Here is a 23507-nt window from a genome sequence, read left to right on the forward strand (position 1 = left end):
AATAGTAGCGTCATAGGACGTTCACAATTTTGATGACAGGCTTCGCCGACATTCTCGGCTTCTTGGGAATGAACTCAAGTACGCAAAGATTGCCTTGGCCGCTTTATTTATTATTTTTTGTGTTATTACTTCATGTTTGTGGAAATGGGAGGGGAGATTTCTTTCTTTTTCCCCCCCTTGTGATACTCTCTTGAGTCTTGACAAGCTCAGAGAATTGCTATGACTATTCGAGAGGTATGTATGACCGTACGACGGCTCACAAAGTGAATTGCTGAAGCATCTGTTAAGTAAAGTTTGACAAAAATGACAAAATGTTTGACAACGTTAGCTCTGATTGTGTACATGCACAGTTAATGCCATATCTATCAACAAGTGTACATCCAAAACTGTTTCTAGCAATCACAAACCCTGGTGCAAGTAAATCATTATCGCATTCAAAGAAGAATCAAGATAAATTATACTGAAATCGCATATGAGGGAAGTATCTCAAACTGATGTTTCAGGAATGCCATCGGACCCAGTTTTACTATCCCTACGGGAATTTCTCTTGGTGGCAACAAGTGGGTTATTCTCCTCATCATCAACTGCTTTCGGCTTGTCAAGCTGAACACACTTGAAAACTGGGTGTATGTAAGCATCATGGAGGTATGCTTTCAGATTTAGGTTTGGCTCCGTGGCCCTTTCCAATGTATCCTTCACCATTGCATCCTGCGTTCAACAAATCAGATGCCATCACCTTAAGAAACAACTTTTAGCCCTATACACAACCAAAAATAATATAACAGAAACATTATTATAAGAATGCGGCCAAAAAAAGAGTTGTTACTGGAACACACAGTGATTATATGATCAGTCACCGCTAAAGATGATTTTTGAGTATTTCTGAATAGCTATGGAAACACAATATCAGATTGTAACCTGTAATGGAAATTTTACAAATGCTGACTCAAATCGCCCTTTGCAAAAGAGATGGAACCAAATTGTCAAGACTGGAAGTACAATCAGCAATGGTGTTGAATTGGCAGCTTTTTTGGTGCTTAACAGCCCCATCAATAGAAGCTGCGATATTACCAAAGCAACAATTATACGACGATGCACATCTGGCCAGAATTTTGCCCCACTCTCGTATTTTTGGTCGTACACATTGATGATCTTGACATGAGAAAAAATTTTGAATTATATTCACTTCTCCAGAATACAAAATGTTAAGAAGAAGACGAACACAGTATGAAAAGCAATGACCAATTTGTATTTATCACAATTATTTTTCTGCATCCATTGCTGTATTCAGGATAATCATACAAGCATTTAAGAAAGACATACCTGATGACGGAAAACCACATAAGCAAAGGCAAAAAATATGATGATGAATGGAAGGAGTATAGGTGTGACAACCGAGTACACAAGTCCCAGTAAAAAGTACAACTGTATGCGGGGTTCTGAGGTAGAAAAGTTTATTGAACCAGGATCCATGGCATCCTCCCTGTCCTGCTCCGTTTTGACCAAAAAAGTATTCTTCAAATGGAACATAACCAATGGAACCAATCTAAGGATCTCTGCAGCAATGCCAGCCCAACCATCAACCATTATGTAAGTGATAAAGAATGTTGCTTTCATGGGAATAGCCACACCAGCAGTTTTTGGTATCCTGCAGCCACACATTACATATATGTTTGCAAAGACTCGATCATTAGAATCGATCAAGGTCTCAATCAGTGAGTCATTAGATGCTAAGGAACTTATGATATCAGATGAGTTAAAATGAGCATATGACCACCCTGTGACCTTATATATGAAGTAGGCTTAAACTGGATCTTATTCATAGGAATAACATCTATATATTTAAATATAACTGGAAGAAACTCTGATTGAGACAAATTAATACCCATTTTAAAACGAAAGGGAACATACTCCGTTGGAGCCTGCTTGAGAAAACTCTGAAGCTGCTCAAATGCTGCTCCTGTGATGATGCTGCCAAAGAAAACATTAACAAGCAGAAACAAGTGGTACTTTGCAGCAGATCTTCTGTCTAAAGATGAAAGGGATGTGAAGCCTTCTATTTTCGACATGGTCACGAGAATTGTTGGAAGAAGAATCAGAAATATCTTCAGAGCAATTCCTGGAAGGAAACCTTGAATGACGGACTTGACTGTTTTGCTGTGACAGAAATTTCTAACATTTGATGAGTATAAATATGGACCAATACCAAAAAAAGAAAGTCTTTAAATATGAAATGGAAAACAAAAAGATCTAAATTTTCTTCTCTTAGATTAAATTTTATGGACGAACATGGAAAGCATCATTAATTTGCTATACCCACACTAGACCTGCAATACAGAGGTTAATTTGTTTTTTAATGAGGAAGAAAAAAAATCACATATGAAACAATCATAACGTGTACATGCTGAAAAAATTTACTTACGCTTCTATTAATGGCTTCAAGAAAGGAAGAACTTTTTCAATTCCTTCGATATTTGCCATAGATTGCACAAATGCAATAGGGATCATAAAGAAGAAAGTGAGGAAAAATAATACAACAGCAACCAAAAGCCTCCGAATGGTGAGTCCAACATATGGTATTGCAAGATTTGCCCAATGAACATCACGTGGTTCAGGAGCCCATTCTGTCAGCCAAATTGTCGGATTACTGGACTGTTGGGTTTGTGCACAAACTGCTGCACCCCATCGGGATTTGAATGAAACAAATGCAGCAGGAATTATGGCCTTAGGATCACTCATGACTCTCTCTCTTTCTGTAGCTTCCTAGTTCAACATTGAAGGATTTGTAATCATGATAAGACAGAGATGCAACATACAAATATATGCTTTCATTATGCAACTGTAGTTTGTTTTTCCACTGTCAATTTGGCATTGGGATTTCTCATGACAATCTATTTCTCTAGTTTCATTATCCAACATAAGAGGGCAATTAGGAGCTACCAAAACCGAGTATAGGAAAGCCTTCCAAAGGCCTGTACTTTAATATTCTAGTTTCCGTGAGCTTTAAATGCATTAACCTTGTGAAGAATCTAATTGCTTTAGTAGATGATTGAGAAATATAGACACATACAGTCTAAGAAAATCAAGGCTAGAAGAACATTTGCTTTTTTGTTAAGTAAACCATCTTAAACCATGTCCATGATACTTAGGGTCCATACAAATTAGGTGTTTTTTAAAAATTTTATTGTAGTTTTGTTTTTGTATATTAAAACCTTTCATTTTAGATGTATATATTGGGGGTATTTTTTAAATTTAAAATTTTATTGAGATATTTTTTAAATTTTTTTTTCTTCCCCGCCATAACCACTTGCCAACCCCTTCCCCTAGGTATCACCAGCAGCACTGCCCCACCCCTGCCTCCATTCCCCTCCTCTTATCTCCTCCATCTTCCTCTTCCTCTTAGACTAGTCACGACTGATGACCATATCTGGTTGCAGGCAGGAAGGAGAGTGGGGAATGAGGGGAGGTAGGGGTAAGAGAAGGAGGAGAGAGGAGGAGGGGGAAGAGTATATAGGTGGTGGTGCAAGCAGTGGAGGTAGGGCTGGTGGAGGCACCATCAGTGATAGCGCCGAAGAGAGGGAAATGGATGGGTAGTGGAGGCGAGATGAGAAACAGGGAAGAGGAGGAAGAGAGAGATGATGGTGGTGGTAGGAGTTGAGGAAGAAAGAGGTGGTACGGTTTTTTTTTTTTTTGTGAAGAACTGGTATTTGGAAAAAAACTCCCAATCCAAACAGACTTTATATGTTGTAAAGACATGCCATTTATTTTACTCAAAGAAAAAAAGACATGATGGTATTTATGAGTGAAAGAAACTTACCTCTTCACTCAACTTTTCAATTTCAGCTGTATAGTAGTCAATGGCATCAACAGTCTTTCCCCAAAGTCCCCAAAAACCTGTCTACACGTGTCTAAATATGAGGTCATGAACTTGTTGTCATATATCACTTGAATGAATAAGCTACATAAAAACATGTTTATATACAAGTTGCCCATCTAGCTAGCATCTTAGCATACGGATAAAATACCTTTGTTGTCGGCTTTTTTTTGGGGTTTCTCTCGTACTTGGTTTGGTAGTAAGTATGCCAATTTTGATAACTCTTCTTCTTTTCCACCAATTTTGCTAGTTTATTTGCATTGTATACGACCTACGTAAAATTGATAAAAACATCTTACTTCAGAATGTTGCAGAAAACATGACATATGAAAATGTCCAATATTTTCATTAATTGAGAGCAAAAGATTATATAATGTTGTTTGCTACAAAAAGTTTTTGATCTCAATGTTTAGTCCTCAAAAACGACGCATATTTTCCTGATTCAGATTTTATATGGAAGGCAAAACAAAACTCTAATAGATTGTCCATGATATTAAACAGAGTGTTTTTGATAAGCTTAACACCTGGTGAGAAAGATAATGATCCGGATGATTTACACAAAAGAAATGTTCAACGTGTTCACTAACTGACTCATCAGGATCTGGAGGTACATTTCTCACAAGAACCTGCAGCAATATTTGGATACATTAGCATAGATAGATCAGAAAATGACCTGCTCTTGAGAGACTACACGAATACTGTATACATGTAAGTGCCATGGCAAATCATGAGGATACCTCCTTGCCACATAGAGACATACTGTAATCCATTTACAATGAAAATGATGGTAACTTGCAGAGGAAACAATAGCTGCATGCTTAATTTGATACTCTAATGTATCCACATACATGGGCCTTTTATTAGAACTGAATAATTTAGGTATACAAATTTCAAACTTGATGTATCCAACTTAGCAAGAAGATTGCATAAATGAGAATGATCAGTATTCTTTTAGATCATCAGCAGTCTAATGGCAACAGTAAAGGCCAGAGCACATGTGAAGAAGTCCAACCCATTAAGAAGCCTCAACTCTAGCTATTCCTGATTGAAGAAATATGTTCTCTAGATAAAGCAAATATATGTCCAAATTTGAACAAGTAGTTAAATTGACATGACTCAGCCTTGTGGTATCAAATGTTACCATTGCATTCACAACTGTGTTAAAGTGAGCAAGTAATATGGTAACCATAACATTCAAAACGACCTGCCTTCTATTTGATGATAGAATGAAAAAGAAATATTATGGAGACCAACAAGACCAGCTTTACAAAAAATAAGATGCTGCGTAGTTATTTCAGAAGCTTAATGTTGTACTCTGTCTGTTTCTTTCACAAATTGAAAACAAAAGAATATCTAGAAGAGGTAAAGACCTTAAGTTCATTCATTCCCAAGACTTACTAGTGTGGGACTTTATCAGATACCCAGACATACACTTCATTGAAACATGTATAAGACAGCCTTCTATAAACACGGCGCAGTTTAACATGAATCAAATCCGTATGCAAGACGGTTGGCTATAGAAGAGTTTCCTCCCTTAGCAAATATATTACTAGTATGCTATACCCCTATAAGTTCTTCCAAGTGAACGACCAGTTTTATAATGTATTTCCACCAGGCTCCTATTTTTACCAATCTGAACCCATGAGAACATGAGAAACTCAGACAAAAACATGGTTAGTCAATACAACTTGTGACCTACTCACAGTAAACTGATCTGGACGACGACCTTCAGAAGCAAGAAAATGCAACCTCAAGGTAGACACAATCTTGAATTCCTTGTAAAGAATATAGCATGTCCAGAATGAGAAAGTATATGCCATTAGTAGATGTGCCCACAACCTGAAAAGAAAGAGGGATATGTTGTCCTTGGTGAGAATATCCCATCAGCATAACTATCAAAATAAGTAGCACAGCCAACAAACATGCAGCACATTTTGCAGTACGAATCCCTAACATTTTGGAAGTACTTGTTACATAAAAATCCACATAAAGGATAATGGTTTATCTGAAACATAGACTAATAGTTTGAAGGATTAGAGGTATGTTCTTTGCAGTTCAGGATCTCAAGAATTAAATCTCACAAAGAGAGTGCATGAAGTAATGTAACCATAAGTAGCCGCATATGATTTAATTGTACAGGAGAACCAGCTCTCATATGCTTTACAACCACAATCCATCAATTAGAGTTGACAGTAGACATTAAATAGATTTGTGTTATTTATTTGCTGATTTACTGCATCATGATCTGACAATAACCTACTCATACACTGAAGTGCTTACTCAACAAAAAGTTGGAAAATTTCCCTGTTCCACCATCTTGATACCTGGAACACCAAATACAGAGAAGAGTCCGAGAGGGACTGACGTAGTTTAGATTCTTACCTCTCTGATCCTGACGGAACATTGGATATGGAAAGCTTGTCAATATTGCTGAATGTTAAGTTGTGAATATGCTCTAATGTTTTCCCAGTCCAATTGACAGGCACCAGGACAGCAAAACCAAGTATGGCTATTGGGACAAAGATTTTCAATCTGCACTTAATTTGTGAATTAGAGAAACGTTAAAAATAGAAACTTATCTTTCTATACTGCTTCAGAACTTGCTGATTCCATTCCCCAAGATGCTAATAGTATAGCCTTGAGTCTGTGAGTTCTTTGTTATACTAATTACGGTATCGTGTTATAGGCTTGAATATTAGAAACTCACCCAAGAAGATAAATGCGAATATATACAGCTGAGTCGAGCCCTGCATGATCTATAAGCTCAGGTTGTGGCATCCGTAATGCCGCAGGCATCCAAGTCCAGAATTTCAAATACATTCTTATATCCAAATTGACAAACTTCTTCATAAAAGGTCCTGAACTTCTAGGACTTGCCCTTATACCTTTGAGATACCATTTTGGGAAATAAACTCTATCATTAATTGGTTGCAGCCGTAGAAATGCAAAGGCCAGAAGAAATGCCAACGCAGAAAGAAGATTGATAGCAGCTGAAACGCTAATATCTGAAACACTAGCCATAGTGTCCTTCAATACTACTACGTATCACCTGCAAATTTGAGAAAACAGTTGAGACATATCATAATCTAACCTTAACAAGGGGATAAGTTCGCAATACAATGCAACTGCAGCAGACAAGCCCAGTTCTACACTAGACATTCTTTTAATTAATTTATTTCCACCAGAAGCTAATAAGGCCTCAAACCTCATCAGCCATGAAAACATGAAAATGGTGACTCTAATTTATGGCCAAGTCAAACCTCAGAAGTCCAAATTCAATTGCTTCAAAATGGTATTTCGAAAGAATTGAACAGAACAAGCCATATTATGAACTTCATTCAACATAAATAGGAACTCTGACATACCTGAAATGTGTATTTTGAACCCTCCGAAAGAGAAGAAATAAACGGCCCCCCACTTTCTTTGGCAAAAAGAAAATGTGGACTCAACCTGTAAAATGCTTCGAATATTACACCTTATTAATTATGGCTGATAGTACATGCAATGATCGTTCTTGTGAAAAAATACGAGTGGTCATGCTGATGCCTCTGCAAGATAGTTGTTTGGTACAGTATAACTATTTTACTCTTTCAATCAAAAGTTTAGAATCAAATTTGATGAACGATGCAATGAACATAACCTCGTAAAGTGAATGCAATAGAGTACATGTGGGAGGACAGACTGGCTTCAATAAACAATGGCAGTCTTTCATGAAAACATAAAAACTGAACAAGTCCATATTTTCAGGAAAATCAGCATAAATATTAAAGAACTGGACTAAAAAACAAGAGAGCATAAGAAAACTCGCCCCTAGAAAGCCAAACCAACTTTGGGATAAGATTCTCGGCTTGAAATGAATGAATGATGTTCATAACATCCGCCTTTCCACCATCCAAAAGCGGAATCTTGCTACAAAAATTGAGTCCCTTTTCATTGGAGACGAAGAGAAATGCAAGATTGAGGAAATTAAAGGGGGGGGGGAAAAAACAAAATTAAGGAATGTAATGAAATGAGGAAAAGGTTTAACTTGACAACGGAAAAGAATGTAAAAAAGGAAGAGCAGAGGAATGGAATGGAGATCAAGGTTTTTTTCGTTTAAAGAAAAAGAGGTTGTGATTTTGGGTGAAAATGATCTCTAAGTGAAGGTAGATGCAATGGAGGAGGGAAGGCGGCATGCAAATGCATCCGACTGACTCATGCACCGCGAGGCCCTGGCGTGGAGGACTGATGAGTATTTATGCGTGAAATTTTGCTTTTGCTTTTTCTTTAATACCCCTGACTTTTTGCGCCTTTTACCCCTAACCCGTTGGTTAATTGTTGGATTTACTTACTCTGTGATTTGATCCCCACCCAGCAACTAATAGACCATATTTTTGTCTCGTTCATCGGTACTCTTTTTTGTTGATTATGACACGGGGGCTGAGGATTTTCAAATGCTTACTCTTGATTCTTTTTGCTTTTGGCTCGATTTCCTTCTTCTATTTCTACTTTATAAATTTCTTTATTTTGTTTTGTTTTTTTTCTTAATGCGAGAATCTCCTAGTAATTGATTGATATTTATTTTCATTCCCAAAGCATCTTATTTTGTAAATTAATGAAACACCACCCTGATAGTATTTATAGTAGAATGAGGTTTACCATTAGAGATGTGCAATCACGGCAAATGAAAAATAAACAAAAAACGAAAAGCACGTTCTGTCTGCTATTTCTATATTTAGAGACGAGTTTTGAGCGGACGAAAATTAAAACGTGCAACGAGAATTTGGCAATTAGCTAAAGGAAAAAGGATAACTGATCATATGGCATTCTCAACTCCTCATGTTGAAGTAAAATTTATTAGTATATATGAATAAGAAGATATTTGTAAGAAATTGAAAAAGGTACATCATAAATATTTGGATTGCTAAATATATGAATAATAAGATATTTGGATTGCTAAATTAACCCAAATAATATTTAGTTTGCATCATAAACACCTTTTTTATATTCTCAACTATTTTTTTATCTCACATGCATCACATCACAAAAAAAGTGTTACAGTGATTATTCTAAACAATATTTCAAATAATACTCTATCCAGACACACTCATTGTTATTTTTTTTTTAAAAAAAAAGCACTACTAGAAAAGAAATGCACCATTGAACACAGAAGGTAACTTCCTGAGTTTCTAAGCAGCCAAAACAAAAGGGCATGATGAACTTGCCAGTCTTGGTAAAATAGCCCAAGTGGTACCAGGACTTCAACCCCAAGACCCTTATACACAAGGACCAGGGTTCGAATCCTGGGGAAGCCCCCCTCCACGCACCTGATGTTGGGGCGGACAAAACACACAATTGGCCTCCACGGGGGAAGCTCTGCGCTAGGGCTGCAAACGAGGCGAGCCGAGTCGAGTTTTGAGCTAATCGAGCCGAGCCTCGACTAAATTTTACCAAGCTCGAGCTCGACGAGCTGGCAATTTTCGAGCTCGAGCTCGACTCGAATCAAGTCGAGCCGAGCTCGAGCTCGAAAAAAATAAAAAAAATTTATTTTATTTTTAAAAAAATAAAAAAAAATAATATTTTTTTCTGAATAAATAATAAAATATTAAGGATATATACGTAATTTCACTATGAAAATAAAAAATTAAAATATATTTATATATAATATACGTAATTTTATTATTAAATAAAAATAAAAAATATATATAAATATATATACTCAAACTCGCGAGCCGGCTCGCGAGCTAACGAGCTTAATAATCTGAGCTCGAGTTCGAGCTCGAGGTTGACTCGAGCTGGCTTGAGCTCGACTCGAGCTCGATTAATCTCGAGCTCGACTCGAGCTTGACTCGAGCGGCTCGATTCGTTTGCAGCTCTACTCTGCGCTTCTTCAAAAGATTTTATTTTTATTCTTTTTTCCAATGTTCCTAGTTCTTCATAATCGAAACAAAACCAACTTAGAGGGGAAGCAAAGTGCATTGTGTCCATACCATTTCAAATCTCAACGCAGTTTTCCTCAAGTTGTGGCTGTTTTATTCATGGCACATCTATTAATGAGATTCTTCTTCTTCGATATCGATGCACCAAGAATAATTTACCAATTATTAAGCATCTGGCTTAGGTTTGCGTTTTGCTAGGCGCCCATGTTCATAATAGAGACATTACCAGCCTTTATTTTCCCCTTCTATTTACCCCACAAAAAAAAAAAGAGAGACGATGGACACAGCTGGTATTTGTCGTCCCATTGGCCCAACAGAGGCTAGTGAACCCACATGTCAAATGATCTGTGGGGATATGCTGGGCCACTAGGACAAGGACAACAATATTATTCGCATTTCATTTTGGCAATGGCATATCCACCAGATGGCCACCGGAGTGGGTCCGGTGGTGTCCAAGCAGTAAGGAAATGGGCTAGCCCAATTCTGTCCAAGTTCATGCCAACAGGCGCTAACGCGACGGGAATTCCGTCCCGGTTGACGATCTGCTGTAGTCTGTGGCTAAAATGAAGTTGAGAGGTTGATGTCTGAGTTGCAGTTGATGACAGAGGGGCGTCGGTTTTTTTTTTTTAAAAAAAATAAATTATTTCTATAAATTGATTCACTTGTAACAATATTTTTAATCATATTTTTTTTTTACATATAACACATTAATAAAATATTACAATAAATTTTTTAAAAAATTATTTCAAATAATCTACCAGACAAACTAAAATTACTAGTGCTTGCGTGGTTATTAAAGTGGTGGCTCACACAAATTGATTTTTTTTTTTTCCTGACGGAGTGGAGTGGGTATTCGAACCACTTTGGTCCGACTACTAATCACACAAATCGGGGGTTCGTTTGATAAAATTGGGTTGATTCATTATAGAAGCTAGCTATCGATATTGTAGCTACGTAATAATGGACTTAATTTTGAAAGTATGCCTGTCACGTGACAATAGTAATTTCTTTTCAAAGAAAGAAACTACTTTGACAGGTGGACCGCAGGGCAAACAATCACCGCACACCGCGCACGTTAGTCAACTACTCCTTAACCTAAACATCCGCGGCGCAGGCGCAGCTTAGCAGTTAGCACCTGCCAATCCTCCTCAGCCCCAAAAACCACTTCTCATATACCGTACTAGTAGTGTACCTGCTGCTGCTGCTGCTGCAGTAGTATTCCATTTTATTTTGTATTTTTATTTTTATCCGCTTCTCTTCCACAAAACTCTCTTACAGCCCCCGCCCCTCCCTTCCACTTCCTTTCTCTAACAAGCTTATTAGGGTTAGGGTTTTAAAGCCCCCCAAACAAGCTTTCCTTAATTTTATATATTTTGGGTTTCTCAATTCGACATTTTCTTTGGTCGCCGGCAGGTTATTTTTTCTTCTTGGGAGCGAATGATCTTTCAATGCCTGGGCCACGAAAGATCAAATCTTGTGTTGCAAAACCTAGGAAGTTGAAAAGCGCTTGCTTTTTCTATAAAGAAGTGGGTGATTTAGGTGTTTTTTCATCCACAAAGACCTCCAATTCGTCTTCCTTTTTATCTTTTACTCCAATTCGTCTTCCTTTTTATCTTTTACTCTCCGCATGCCCTTAATTTGATTCCCACCTCTCTGATATTTTGGGTCCTCATGGCGCCAAGTCGAAGAAAAGGTGCCAATAAGGCCGCAGCCGCCGCCGCGGCCCGCCGACAATGGAAGGTTGGTGATCTTGTTCTTGCCAAAGTTAAAGGTTTTCCGGCCTGGCCTGCTACGGTATGTCTACTGCTTATATGTTCCAACTAGCTTAGACTCTTTCGCTCTTCCCCTCCGCTCCCCTCCCCCCCCCCCCCCAAAAAAAAACTTAGCTCATATTTTTTTGTCTCCCCCACTTAGCTAGTAAGTTTTTTCTCTTTTCATAATTTCCTCGAGATTTTCCGAATATGGTTTAGATTTCGTTGATGTGTGTTAGTGGTTGTGGATCTGGTGCCAAGTTTAATTATTTGGTCCCCTTTTCACTGCATATGGCTGTTCCTGGTTCTGTTAGATGGAAAGAGTGGTTTTATTCGTGGCTTACTTGGTGAGGCTGTATTTGCTTCATAACTAGTTGAATTGAACATATAATTTTTCAAGGAAAGGGTAGAGGGAACTCCACATTTTATGGTTCTATGCGTTTTGGACTTAGAAATGAGTCTCGTAAACCTTGGGTTGGTGGGGATCTCGCATCTGTATTTTTTCTTTGGCGGGCCCAGTATTGTAACTTCATAAGGAGTTGTCCGAGGACTTATTCTGGCATTGAGTAAGACTGAGATTTCCTATACAACATAAAAATGGTATAACAGGATGAAATTAGGAAATTTAGTTTATTTAAAACTCTGGACCATGGCAAAATTTCACTGCTGCAAGGAGGGCCTATGAACTACTAACAGAAGCGCAGTATGGGTCAAACCAAAAAGCACAATAAGGCTCAACTTTTATTCTGCAAAGAGATGTCTGCTCGTTTTTATTTGTTAGATGAGCTCACTACTACTTTTATGAATTTTTCTAATGATATTACTTTAGGTGTCACTCCAATTACATTTCTCTAGAAATGCTTGCTAGCTAGTACTTGAACATGTCATGCTTTATCGGTTTAGCAATCTGGCAATCTTTCAGTTTCCTCCCAAAAGAATTAATTTGATGCCAAGAGGCTGTGGTTTCTTTTTCCTTGCTTTTTTTTTTCCCATTTGTTTGTTTAGGTGATTCTGTGGGCTTGTATCATTTTCATTTAGAAGGAGAATCGTGTGAAAAGTTGACTAAATATATCAATCTATCTAGATCAAATGCTTTTGCTAAATGAAATGCCTAGTGTCATTTGGTGTTTCTGCATGTGAGAATTTTGAATTATTGTTCCATCAGTGTGTTCAAGAAGCATAAACTTAAACAGGAGTTTAGCTACAGAATGTTTTGTTAGCTTTAAGGTGACAAAATATGATAGGCTTTCTCTCTCTCTACATTAAAAGGGTTGAAGGCAAAATACAGGTCCCAACACCAGTATTTAGCTATCCCATTCTTCAAGTAGTCAATTTTATTCACGCTGTAGTTGATAGTGAATTTTGGAACATGGCAAGTCATTTCAATTGCAATTGCAATATATTCCTCTTTTTGCGCCTGGCCTAATTATATAGACGATAGTTATTTTATACATGTTAATTTGAATGTTGTTTAATCCTCTTCAAAAGAATGAATACAGTAGAAAGAGTAAATTGACCCTGCTTGGTTGCTGTTTGCAGGTAAGTGAGCCGGAGAAGTGGGGTTATGCTACGGACTGGAAGAAAGTACTTGTCTACTTTTTTGGAACTCAACAGATGTGAGTTCTATTGCTTCTTCTCTTGTGGCTATTTGGTTTTCCTGTTAAATGGCATTACATACGTCAATGGTATTACATTTCAGTAAAAGTCTATGTTGTTACATTTGTCTAATCTGCACATGATGTCTGTTTGTTCATGCATTGGGTGGCTATATGCATAAAATTTTTTGTGCACTATCTAGAGATAACTAGGTAAGTATTATTCTTTTATCTATTTGACATTTGAGGTTTCATTTTTCATCTTTGTTTTGCTCCTTAAGCGTGGAGGCCACTGTATATCTCTTGAAATCTAGGTAATTGACTAACTTACGAATCATTGCTAAGCATTTTAGTGTTAACTTTTTTCCACTGCTGGGGATAGTCAAAACACCATTTCTTGGCCTTGGAGCACCTAATTGAAGGATTGTTGCAAGGGTCGCGTAGTCCTTTGGTCTACATCTGGTCCATAAGTTAATCCATGATGTAACTTCATTGTTGATTTATCTAGAATAACTGATATAGAACTTAAATAGGTCCAAGTTTGTCAGGTTAGAAGTCAATTTGGGGTGGCTGAGTTTATGTGCTGATGGAAATTCTTAAAACATTGATAGTTCCAAGTGGCCTTTGTTCCGTCTCTCTCTCATTCCTTTTTTCCTGTTACTCGGTCTGCTTCTTACTCCAGTTGACCTTTAGGACTATCTCACTGGTTAACCCAGTATAATTACTTGTCTCTCACCATACTATATGTCCAAGACACTAGGATGACATATTGGTACAACAAACAGGAGACACTTACAATTAGGTGATGTGCAGATAGAATGTTGTTTGCGTGGACTTACGTGTGCTCAACAGATGATCTTTTTGGAGTTTTTTTGTGGGTGTTTGATGCACTCGTCTTTTGTTATTAGATTTCTTAAAATTCAGCTCCTAATCCAGTCTTTTGCTCCTCTCAGTGGGAATAACATGTTGTGGTTTTGCCTTTTTGGGTTTGTTTGAATTTTGTGGTGAAATAAAAAATTTGGAGACTTGAGGGGCATTATTAGAGAAAGTTAGGGCTTTCTTATTTTTAGTTGATGGCATGGTGGAATGGTGGGGATTTAGCATGCTTTCTTCTTCCTTTTCTTTGGATGGCTATGGCAGCTTGCACCTTGTTGTTTGATTGACTTTTGCCCATTGTAACAAAATGTAAAAACCAGCTCAACATAACAAAATGTTCAAACCAAATAAACTAAGCATGCACACCAAACACATGACAACAAATAATGGTATCAAAGTAGATAAATACAAGTGAAGTTGTAGGCCAGGATTCAATTATTTGTGTTAAATATATATATGCAACATTTTTTGATATTTTGTTTTTTCTCTGTCGTTACAGAGCCTTCTGTAATCCTGCTGATGTTGAAGCGTTTACTGAAGAGAAAAAGGAATCTCTTCTAGGCAGACGTCATGGAAAAGGTTCTGATTTTGTTCGTGCTGTGCATGAGATAATTGAAAGCTATGAGAAGCTGAAAAGGCAAGATCAAGTCAATAATGCAAACACCACAGTTGATGGTACGCTGGCCAGTGAAAATAACTCTGGGGAACTATCAATCAAATCTTATGCAAATGGTGAAGCTGCTGGTACAACATTTCATTTATGTCAGAAAAAGACACATTCTACTGCAGAAGAAGGTGATGTGGGTGTGAAATCCAAGAGTGGTACTGCTGTAAATGGACAAGAAGATTTGCCAGACAGAGGAATGCCTGAAAAGGAGGTTGTTACAGAAATGGCCTGGGCAAATACTGACTCCTACAGAAAAATTGTTGAGAGCAATAGGTCACAAAAATGTTTCACACGTAGAAGGCCTCCCTCTGCTCGACGGGCTAGAAGCAGGGCAGATTCTAGTAAGGTTAAAAATTTCATAACCCACTCTGGGGTCACAGATAGTGTATTTCGGGATGGATCTGGGAGGAGAAATAAAAGGATTAGAAAATCACCTGATGTTTTAACTGGCCATGATATGGATTTGCATGATTTGATTTCAAATTGTAGCATTGAAGGGAATGACTCAGAAATCTTGACAGCGGACTCTGATTCACTGAGCTTGAATGAAGGCAGCACTGTTGAGTCTGAATGTAAGGATACACATCCCGACTCTGTTATTGAACTTGCTCAAAGAAATGTTGAGAACCAAAGGCTTGACTTCCAAAGAAATGGCATCCATAAAAAGAGAAGGATGCCTAATAGAAAAAGGCCTAATTCTGAGGTTGTCGAATTCAATGCTAGACCAGATGAAAAGGTAGATTCAGTTGCTGATCTTGTTAAGGGTGAACGTATCTTGCCTGGTGATCAAGAGAGATCAACTGAAAGATTCCCCAAGGAAGATGGTGATGAGCACCTGCCTTTGGTCAAAAGAGCTAGGGTTCGTATGGGTAGGGCATCATCTACTGGATGTGAACCTGAAACTTCATTGGATACTGAAGAGAAGCGGCCAGACGTTTGTAATAGCCTTTCAGATCATATCCATGTGTCATCCGATCGGGAAGGAGATGGTTCTACAGATCAGAACCCTTCTACTGTGAAAGGAGATGTAGAAAATTCACCACCATTAAATAATTCTCATGCCATGAAGTGTGACTTATGGGAAGTAAGAAAGAATCAACACTTTGGTAGTTCTTTAGATGGTGAAGCTGCTTTACCTCCCTCAAAACGCTTGCATCGTGCATTGGAGGCCATGTCAGCGAATGCAGCTGAAGACAATCAAATAGCTTCAGATGGACCATCAACAACAAATGCTGACACTAATGGATTTTCTTCGTCGTCAGATGACCACGCAAAGTTCTCTCTGGAAAGACAGTCAGTCAGTCAATTTGGAGTCAGTTTAGCAGAGGAAAATCTTAGTAATAATGATTCTCGGGATGGTGTCTCTGAGTTTTCTGTGCAGTCTGACTTGCCAATAGAACAAGTTAGGATATGTTCGGGAGTGGTGGCAATTCGCTCCAGCGATGATAGCTCAAAGAGTAAGTCATGCAAAGATGATGTGGATTATTCTGATGGTAAAAATCTTTTAGAATCTTCTTCTGGTGACCTCATTGATGCTGCTTTAATTTTAGAATGCCCCAAATCTTTGTCAACTAAAGAGGCTCATGTGAGTACTAATGGTTCACTGGATGCGGTCTTGCCATTAAAAGGTGGTTGCACAAATGGAAAAACTGATTTGGGCAAGTCTCCGGAAACTCTTGATGATAAAACATCCCTGTTAAGTTCTAATCTTCTAGCAGCGGAAGATGCCACCATTCAGTTACCACATAGTGCTACCAATATGCAAACGGATAATGCAGATGCCAAATTTGATGAAACTATGAAGTCGTGTCAATTCATATTAGAGGACAAGAAACAAGTTAATGAATTGTGAGTGTGCCAACCATATTTTGATATGGTTTCTTATCTATGATTATCAACTGAGTAATTAATTACCTTTCTTTTTTGTACCGAGCACTTGTATGCTTTTTAACTATCTCACTGTTGTAAATATATTTTTGAAGTTTTACAATTTTATAATTTTTTTCCACACGGAATTGATTATGAATTTTTCCATAGGTTGAAGGATGTTGGAGCAACTGGGCCCACCATAAGGGATTGTGATTCTATGTTATCTCCAGCTCACATGGATGTTATGACTAATGGCAAAGAGGATCAAGATCACTCTCACTCTAATTCTATCTCTGATGATCATTCAGGGGACAAAACAGTTTCAGTTACCCAGTCGTCATCATCTCTGACTGATGGTTTGGACTTCATTTTACGTGCAACACCGCATAATTCAACCAGCAATGCACCTGTATCAGTTAATAATTCTATCCAAGTTAATGGTTCTTGTAGCCCTGCTGTTCATTCCCATCATGAGACTCAAAAATTTGCTGAGAGATGGAACTACAAAGAAGCTAATGTTGCTCTGACATCTTTTGAGTCTATTCTTGGATTACTAACAAGGACAAAGGAAAGCATTGGTCGAGCAACGCGTAGTGCCATTGAGTGTGCAAAATTTGGTGTTGCTGCTAAGGTAGGTTTTGTTCTTCACGTCATTTTCCTTTGTCCCTTTTTGGCTGGCCTTTTAGATGGAGGACATTTATAGTTTGTGTCCTCTTTATAGATATACCAAAGTATGAAATTGAAAATTTTGCATATTTGTAGAAGAAAATCCCCTTAATGGAATTGAATAGTTCATATGAGCTTTGACTGTTGATAGTGGATACTTTTTTGGGCAACTAGAAGAAGCAATATAGACACATTTTAGCGTCGGCAAAAAAAAAATGCCATGGTTGTTTTTCTTGCGGCTTTGCTTTGCAATTGAGGTGTTGTCTTGATTCTTCTCCTGATGTATTTACAGGATTTTAATGGGTTATCTGGTGCATTTTCCCTATTCCCTAATCAAGCACCATTTTAGTTTCAGAAAGCAAAGATCTTGAGTGTGTATTTGGTTATTTTTATTTCATTGTGCTACCAGTAACTGTCAAAATTTTAGTCATTTAATAACTGAAAGGATCAGTTTAGAATCGTAAGCAAGCTAAAAAAAAACCTTGTTTGACCTTGTTCGACTTTTAAAATGCATTTCCTTTCAATGATTTATGAGTTTGTACATATATAGTTCTGGATATATGCTAGTTATTTGTTTTGGTTTTTAAGGTTCTTTTGGAAGTTCATAATTGAGGATTATTGTCATGGAGTGAAATTAAGGTTGCATCAGGTTAGCAGACTTACTGTTAAACTGCTTGTGCTATTTACCTAGTGTGGGAGAGGATTGTTACGAATATAGAAAAATCCTTTGTATGTGTTTGTGAATCAAGTATGTCCCAGTTAAACTCAGCTGGTTCTGCTGAGCTATAAGTGAAAGATATGTGATCCGGTGATCAGTAGGTTGTATGAAACAGTACAATCTAGGTTATCTTGAGTCCAAGATCAGAAAAATTGAAAACAAAAGCTCTAGTGATGAGAATTTTTTCAGGATTATTCTATTGGAAAGAAACATAATTAAGTGGTTTATGTGAGATAAGCATGAATCAGAAAGAATATTATATACCTAAAAGTCCTCTTATGCCATTTACTCTAATTTTCATTGGTCTTGGTTCATGCATGTTCCTCTTTGGCCTACTTGGGATGATGAATGTTTTTATGATACATGAAAATGGAAGTGTGATTATCAGGCTTGGTTGGTCATCTTGAATGAACTTGTAAAATCAATTCATCCTTTTACCGCCAGGAGTGTTGGTTAGGTGGGCAGAATTAGGTGTTCAATTGCAGTAGCAATTTATTCATTTTTTTTTCAAACTTGTTAACAATTTTGGTGACTCTGAGGGATTCTTGGATTGCAGTATTCATGGAAAGATGCATTGTTACTTTGGTTTGATAAACTTTAATGCTTGAGTCAAGTAAAAGTTATAAGTTTAAGTTTGGAAGGCTTTAATTTAGGTTTATTGGACTAATTTATTGTTTGGTTTTGGTCCTGTCATTTCCCTGTCATTTCCCAGATATTTTAGATGAGAGACTCGTTCTAGTGGATTTATCATTTAGTGAAAGGATGTCTGACTGTCTTTGAGTTTGAAACTGTTGGGTTCCATTGCTCATGTTGATATATTTATATTGAGCATTTGGTTCTTGTAAGCAGATGATAACAATATATGCTCCTCATTTGCCATATTTTGTGTGACCTGAAGGCCTTAAGAGATGTTCAATTTTCAAGGTTTTTTTTAATTAGAAGCTAGAGATACAAAACTTCAAAATTTTTTTTTTAATTCCTGAAATATGGTTTGCATGTTAAGAACAAGGAAGGTTAATCAAATGACAAATTTTCCTTGAAAATATATGAGTTTTATACAAACACCCGTGTTCGAAAATTTGTGGAAAAAAAGGAGGGGGGGGGGGCTTGGATACTCTTATAGAAAGGGCATGCGTTTGAGATATTTTTACAAAGGATATGTATGGCCTTTCACACCCTATATCCATTTTCATTGTGTAAATTTAGTAGTTTGTTTTGTGCATATACTCTTCGCAATGAATAGCCGAAAATTGTGCACTTCATTAATTAGCCATCCAAGCATGGCCTTTGTACAAATCCTTTTTATATTTCCTCTCTTACAAAATCATTGATGCAAATCACATAGATTGGTGATGAAATTGTTAAATCATGTGATCTTGTAGTTCCTATGACAATTCATTTCTTCCGTTGTTAAATTGCAATGCAGTTCAAATGGTGAATACTACTCCATCCAATCAAAAGTCCATGTTGTAGATGGACCCTGCACAACTCTGTATGTTTTTCAAAATAGTAGAACATACAGGCATATGACGAACTGGTTTGGCTAATTCTGTATGTTCCAATTTTAAAGTGAAAAAAGGTGCATGTGGTATATTCAATTTTGTTGGGGTCTAAATTATTGTATTTTGTGATAATCAATCTATTAAAGAAATATATGTATCCTAAGGTAGGATGAACTGTATCATGAACATGAATGTAATGCATAGAAGATTAAATGTGTGCATTAAATTTGAGTATTGTTGGTAGTTTCATCCTTTGATGTTGGTGGAAAACTTAAATCTCTCTCTCTCTCTCTCTCTCTCTCTCTCTCTCATTCACTCTTAGGTGGTAGAAATTCTTGCACGGAGTTTGGAACGAGAATCAAGTTTACACCGAAGAGTGGACTTATTCTTTCTAGTTGACTCTATTGCGCAGTGCTCAAGGGGCTTGAAAGGTATGTTTATCTTTTTATGAATTTCAATATATGGTGATTTTTTTTCCAGTTAAGACTTCCATTATTACATTAATTGCTGTATATGGTAGTTGGGCTGAAATGTCAAAATTTCAGGTGATGTTGGTGGCATATATCCTTCAGCGATTCTAGCAGTATTGCCACGTTTATTGTCAGCTGCTGCTCCTCCTGGAAGTAGTTCTCAGGAAAATCGTAGGCAGTGCTTGAAAGTGAGTAAGATTTCTTCTTTAATTGATGTTCTATGTTGTGAACAGTTATTTGTACATGTATTCTTGAATTTTAGTTCCTAACATTGCTGTGATTTTACTTGAAAGGTTTTGAGGGTCTGGCAGGAAAGAAGGATCCTCCCAGAATCCATTGTTCGCCACCATATCCGGGAACTCGATTCTCTCTGTGGTTCATCTTGTTCTAGAGCGTTCTCACGTCGTCCTTTACGAAATGAAAGGGCATTTGATGATCCAATTAGAGAAATGGAGGGCATGAATGTTGATGAATATGGAAGGTATGGCTCCTCCATCTCGTTTGATATAAATTTTTATGCATTACAAACTATTTAGAGGAAACGACAGGGAAGTAGTTTAAATTTTACTATCTTCAATGGTCTATTAATTCCTGTTTTACTCGTTCCTTTTTCTTTTTATTTGTTTATTTCTGGGGTGAGCTACTGGATTGTCATTATTCAATCTTCTTCTGTTGTTTCAGCAATTCAAGTATTCAACTTCCTGGATTCTGCATGCCTCCTATGTTGAGGGATGAAGATGATGGAAGTGATTCTGATGGAGAGAGTTTCGAGGCAGTCACTCCTGAACGTGACACTGAAAAATCTGAAGGAAATTTGAAGCCTGTCCCTGTAGTTGAGAAGCATCGTCATATCTTGGAAGATGTTGATGGTGAGCTTGAAATGGAGGATGTGGCTCCCTCTTCTGATGCTGTTGTTTCCACTAGTCATAGTGCGGGAACTGATATTCTGCATGCATCACATCATTCAATTGGAAATCCAGCTTCTGTGGTCTTTGCTCCTCCATTACCCAAGGATGTTCCACCAATGTCTCCTCCTCTGCCAGTATCTCCTCCACCCCCACCTCCACCCCTACTCCCAGTTCCTCGAGCGTCTCTTCCTCTTCCATCTGAAAGGCCTGATTGCATTGCAAGTAGTCTTAATTCTAAGCTCTTTACTTGTTCACAGGTAAACTCAAATTCAGAGTATTAGTGTTCCTTTCATATTTGTTCTCAGTTTTCATATGGCTGAGTTTATTGACAGGACATTTCAGAATTTCTAATTTTAATATCATGCAATATGGATTTGCAGAACATAGAAGATGACTTGCAAAAATCTACTGCAGATCAGTCTATTGCACCAGGAGTCAACCTTTTGACTTCTGAGACAGCTCAATGTTCTTCACATGGCCATATTGATTTTCATTCTCAGGTGCCAAAACAAATACCAAACTCAACTAATTGTTCATTCAGTAGCCCACCTGTCTCCCATCCACCAGTTCGAACAGTAAATAATCCACCAGCTGATGGTGCATTCAACAAGGGTTTCCATTTACGTCCGCCTCATCCTGCTCCATCTAATCAGTTTTCCTACATGCAAGTCGATCATCGAGCACAGTCAAGGAGGGATATCCCACCAGCGTCCCACCCCACCAGATTCCATTTACAGAACACTGATAATGGAAACTTTTACAGAGATTGTGATAGGATGAAATTGGCACCACATGATATTGGAGAGCGGTGGAGGGCTCCCCCACCTTTTCCTGGTAAAGATTCTCCTTAGCTTTTATCGGTGTTCTGAGTTGCATTCTGTTTTTCCTTCCCCCCTCCAATTTGCATGGCTGGCAGTAGTAAGAATTAAGAAACTTCTTTTCAGGGCCACGGTATCTTGAGGGATCAAGAATGCCTTATGCACCCGCTCCATTTTCCAGCCAACTTGGTGAAGCAGCACCACCAAGCAATCATTGGGCTTTTCCTCCCCGAGCCATGAATCATATGCCTCATAGGCCCCCTTCTGGGGGTCCAATACCTGTGGCAGCTAGAGGTATTTTTCCTGCACTTTTTCCTAGGAATATCACACCATATTCCCTTTACAACTACTGCCTAATGTCCTTTTTTACTCAATTGGAAGCCAACATTTATTTGAGTTTGCTTGAGGGAGGGTATAGGGAGATTGGCACAAGTTTCTGGTAGTGAAAAGATTCTGATGGCTGATGAGAAGTGAAAATGGAGATAAAAACGTATGCAAAGGTTTAAGGAGAAAAGTAGTAACAGGTTGTCCATCAAATTTACTTGAAAGGCAGTAGACACATGGTAACATGAGATTAATAGGGGTTACCATGTAGCTTGTGCCATATAATCCTGTGGAAGGTGGCTTTCTATCCTTTTATTATTTATTATATAGACTCTATATAAGGCCAATTTATGCGAGTTGGTGTAGGTAGGGCTGATTAAGCAAGAAGTTTGTTCAAAAGACAAGGAAACTTTGAAGGTTGCATGCTGGGGAATGGTTTGCATTACTTGTATGCAGCTTTTATGAAACTCTACAGGTGGGAACCGGTTTGTATTGTGCTTTTGGCCTAATTTTGGTTTTCTCTGTATTACAGGTCCCAACTGCTGGAGACCGAGATGAGTAATCATCAATGGCTTCAAGTGAATGGTATATGGTTCCGCCTTGTCATCTTCCTTTCAGTATTTTGGTATCTCTGGTTGAATTAGTTAAAGAAAAATGAGGAAACCTTCAATTTGTTGGGATATTGTTGATAGGTGCAACCGGTTTCTTTTTGCGGCTTGTTCAAAATATGGAGAATTTTTGGCTGATCTGTACCTTGTATAAGATATGTACCATTGATGAGGAGGATGTCCACGAAGGGAAATAACAGCATAGCCATTACGTGACTGTATATATGTATTTATGAATCCCCTCGAGTTAAATTGGAAAGGGAGCTGTATCCCTGAGGCTGCGAGTTTGGTACCTTAATATATAGTTTTTTGAAACTCTGGAAACTTTTAGTAGTCCTATTTATTTCAGTAGCGTGGCATAGGACTTGTCATCAACTTTTTGGCAAAAATTATAGGACGACCCTTTCTTCTTTTCCTGGTGGCTCTGCTTAGTCTCTGTAAAAATCTAAATGTTGCTTGTACATTCCAGATAGTATAATTTCGTCCCAGCTAATCAGAATGATTGAAGCTGGAGATTCCTCGATGTCATAAACATTTTGTTCCTTGTGGAGTGTAATATTCTTGCAATAGGAAATGGTACCAACTGCCGGATTTTCTATTTTCCTTCTCTATATATTTTGAGAAAAACTTAACAATGCAATCATACGCCAACTTTGTTTGTTGAATACCCATTTATTTTTGTTTGCATTCCAACCACGGCCGAGCCCTGGAGCCCAGCTTGTGATTTTGTTCTGAACAATCCTCCAGAATGTCGATGGGGATGGTTTTTAGCATTTAAACACTTTGCATCCGCTAAAGGTGTACAAACTTTCCACAGTGTTAATGGCATCATGTCACTCTCATCTGTGCTTAATTTTTTCTATGGACACTCTGTGTACGGGTCGTAATGGATTGTGTTGTGTCATTGTTGTATTTGGGTCGAAAAATCTCCGCTCTGTCTTTA

The 23507-nt window shown here is 37.8% G+C and overlaps 2 protein-coding genes across 5 annotated transcripts; one reads left to right on the plus strand and one right to left on the minus strand.

Moving 5' to 3' along the window:
- Window positions 1-268: 268 nt before the first annotated feature.
- LOC113733871 (CSC1-like protein At4g02900) lies at window positions 269-8064 on the minus strand. The gene is made up of 13 exons (XM_027260086.2): window positions 7683-8064; window positions 7240-7324; window positions 6582-6923; window positions 6257-6406; window positions 5578-5713; window positions 4399-4500; window positions 4026-4145; window positions 3818-3898; window positions 2423-2763; window positions 1912-2157; window positions 1324-1648; window positions 919-1152; window positions 269-708 (listed from the first exon to the last, which is right to left on the minus strand). The coding sequence occupies exons 3-13, from the start codon at window positions 6893-6895 to the stop codon at window positions 487-489; spliced, it is 2271 nt and encodes a 756-aa protein (XP_027115887.1). The 5' UTR covers window positions 6896-6923; window positions 7240-7324; window positions 7683-8064; the 3' UTR covers window positions 269-486.
- Window positions 8065-10977: 2913 nt separating this feature from the next.
- Window positions 10978-23087, plus strand: LOC113733833 (protein HUA2-LIKE 3-like). 4 transcript variants are annotated; one of them, XM_027260027.2, is made up of 12 exons: window positions 10978-11532; window positions 13083-13159; window positions 14514-16529; window positions 16719-17181; window positions 19759-19867; window positions 19982-20094; window positions 20200-20387; window positions 20588-21071; window positions 21195-21648; window positions 21759-21926; window positions 22489-22541; window positions 22649-23087. In XM_027260027.2, the coding sequence occupies exons 1-11, from the start codon at window positions 11464-11466 to the stop codon at window positions 22512-22514; spliced, it is 4167 nt and encodes a 1388-aa protein (XP_027115828.1). In that variant the 5' UTR covers window positions 10978-11463; the 3' UTR covers window positions 22515-22541; window positions 22649-23087. The 4 variants fall into 4 exon arrangements, with proteins under 4 accessions (XP_027115828.1, XP_027115847.1, XP_027115819.1 ...); XM_027260046.2 differs by having other exon boundaries at window positions 21315-21648; XM_027260018.2 differs by having other exon boundaries at window positions 10993-11586.
- The last annotated feature ends 420 nt before the right edge of the window (window positions 23088-23507 follow it).

Source organism: Coffea arabica, chromosome 1e (genome assembly GCF_036785885.1).
Source record: "Coffea arabica cultivar ET-39 chromosome 1e, Coffea Arabica ET-39 HiFi, whole genome shotgun sequence".
NCBI lineage: Eukaryota > Viridiplantae > Streptophyta > Magnoliopsida > Gentianales > Rubiaceae > Coffea > Coffea arabica.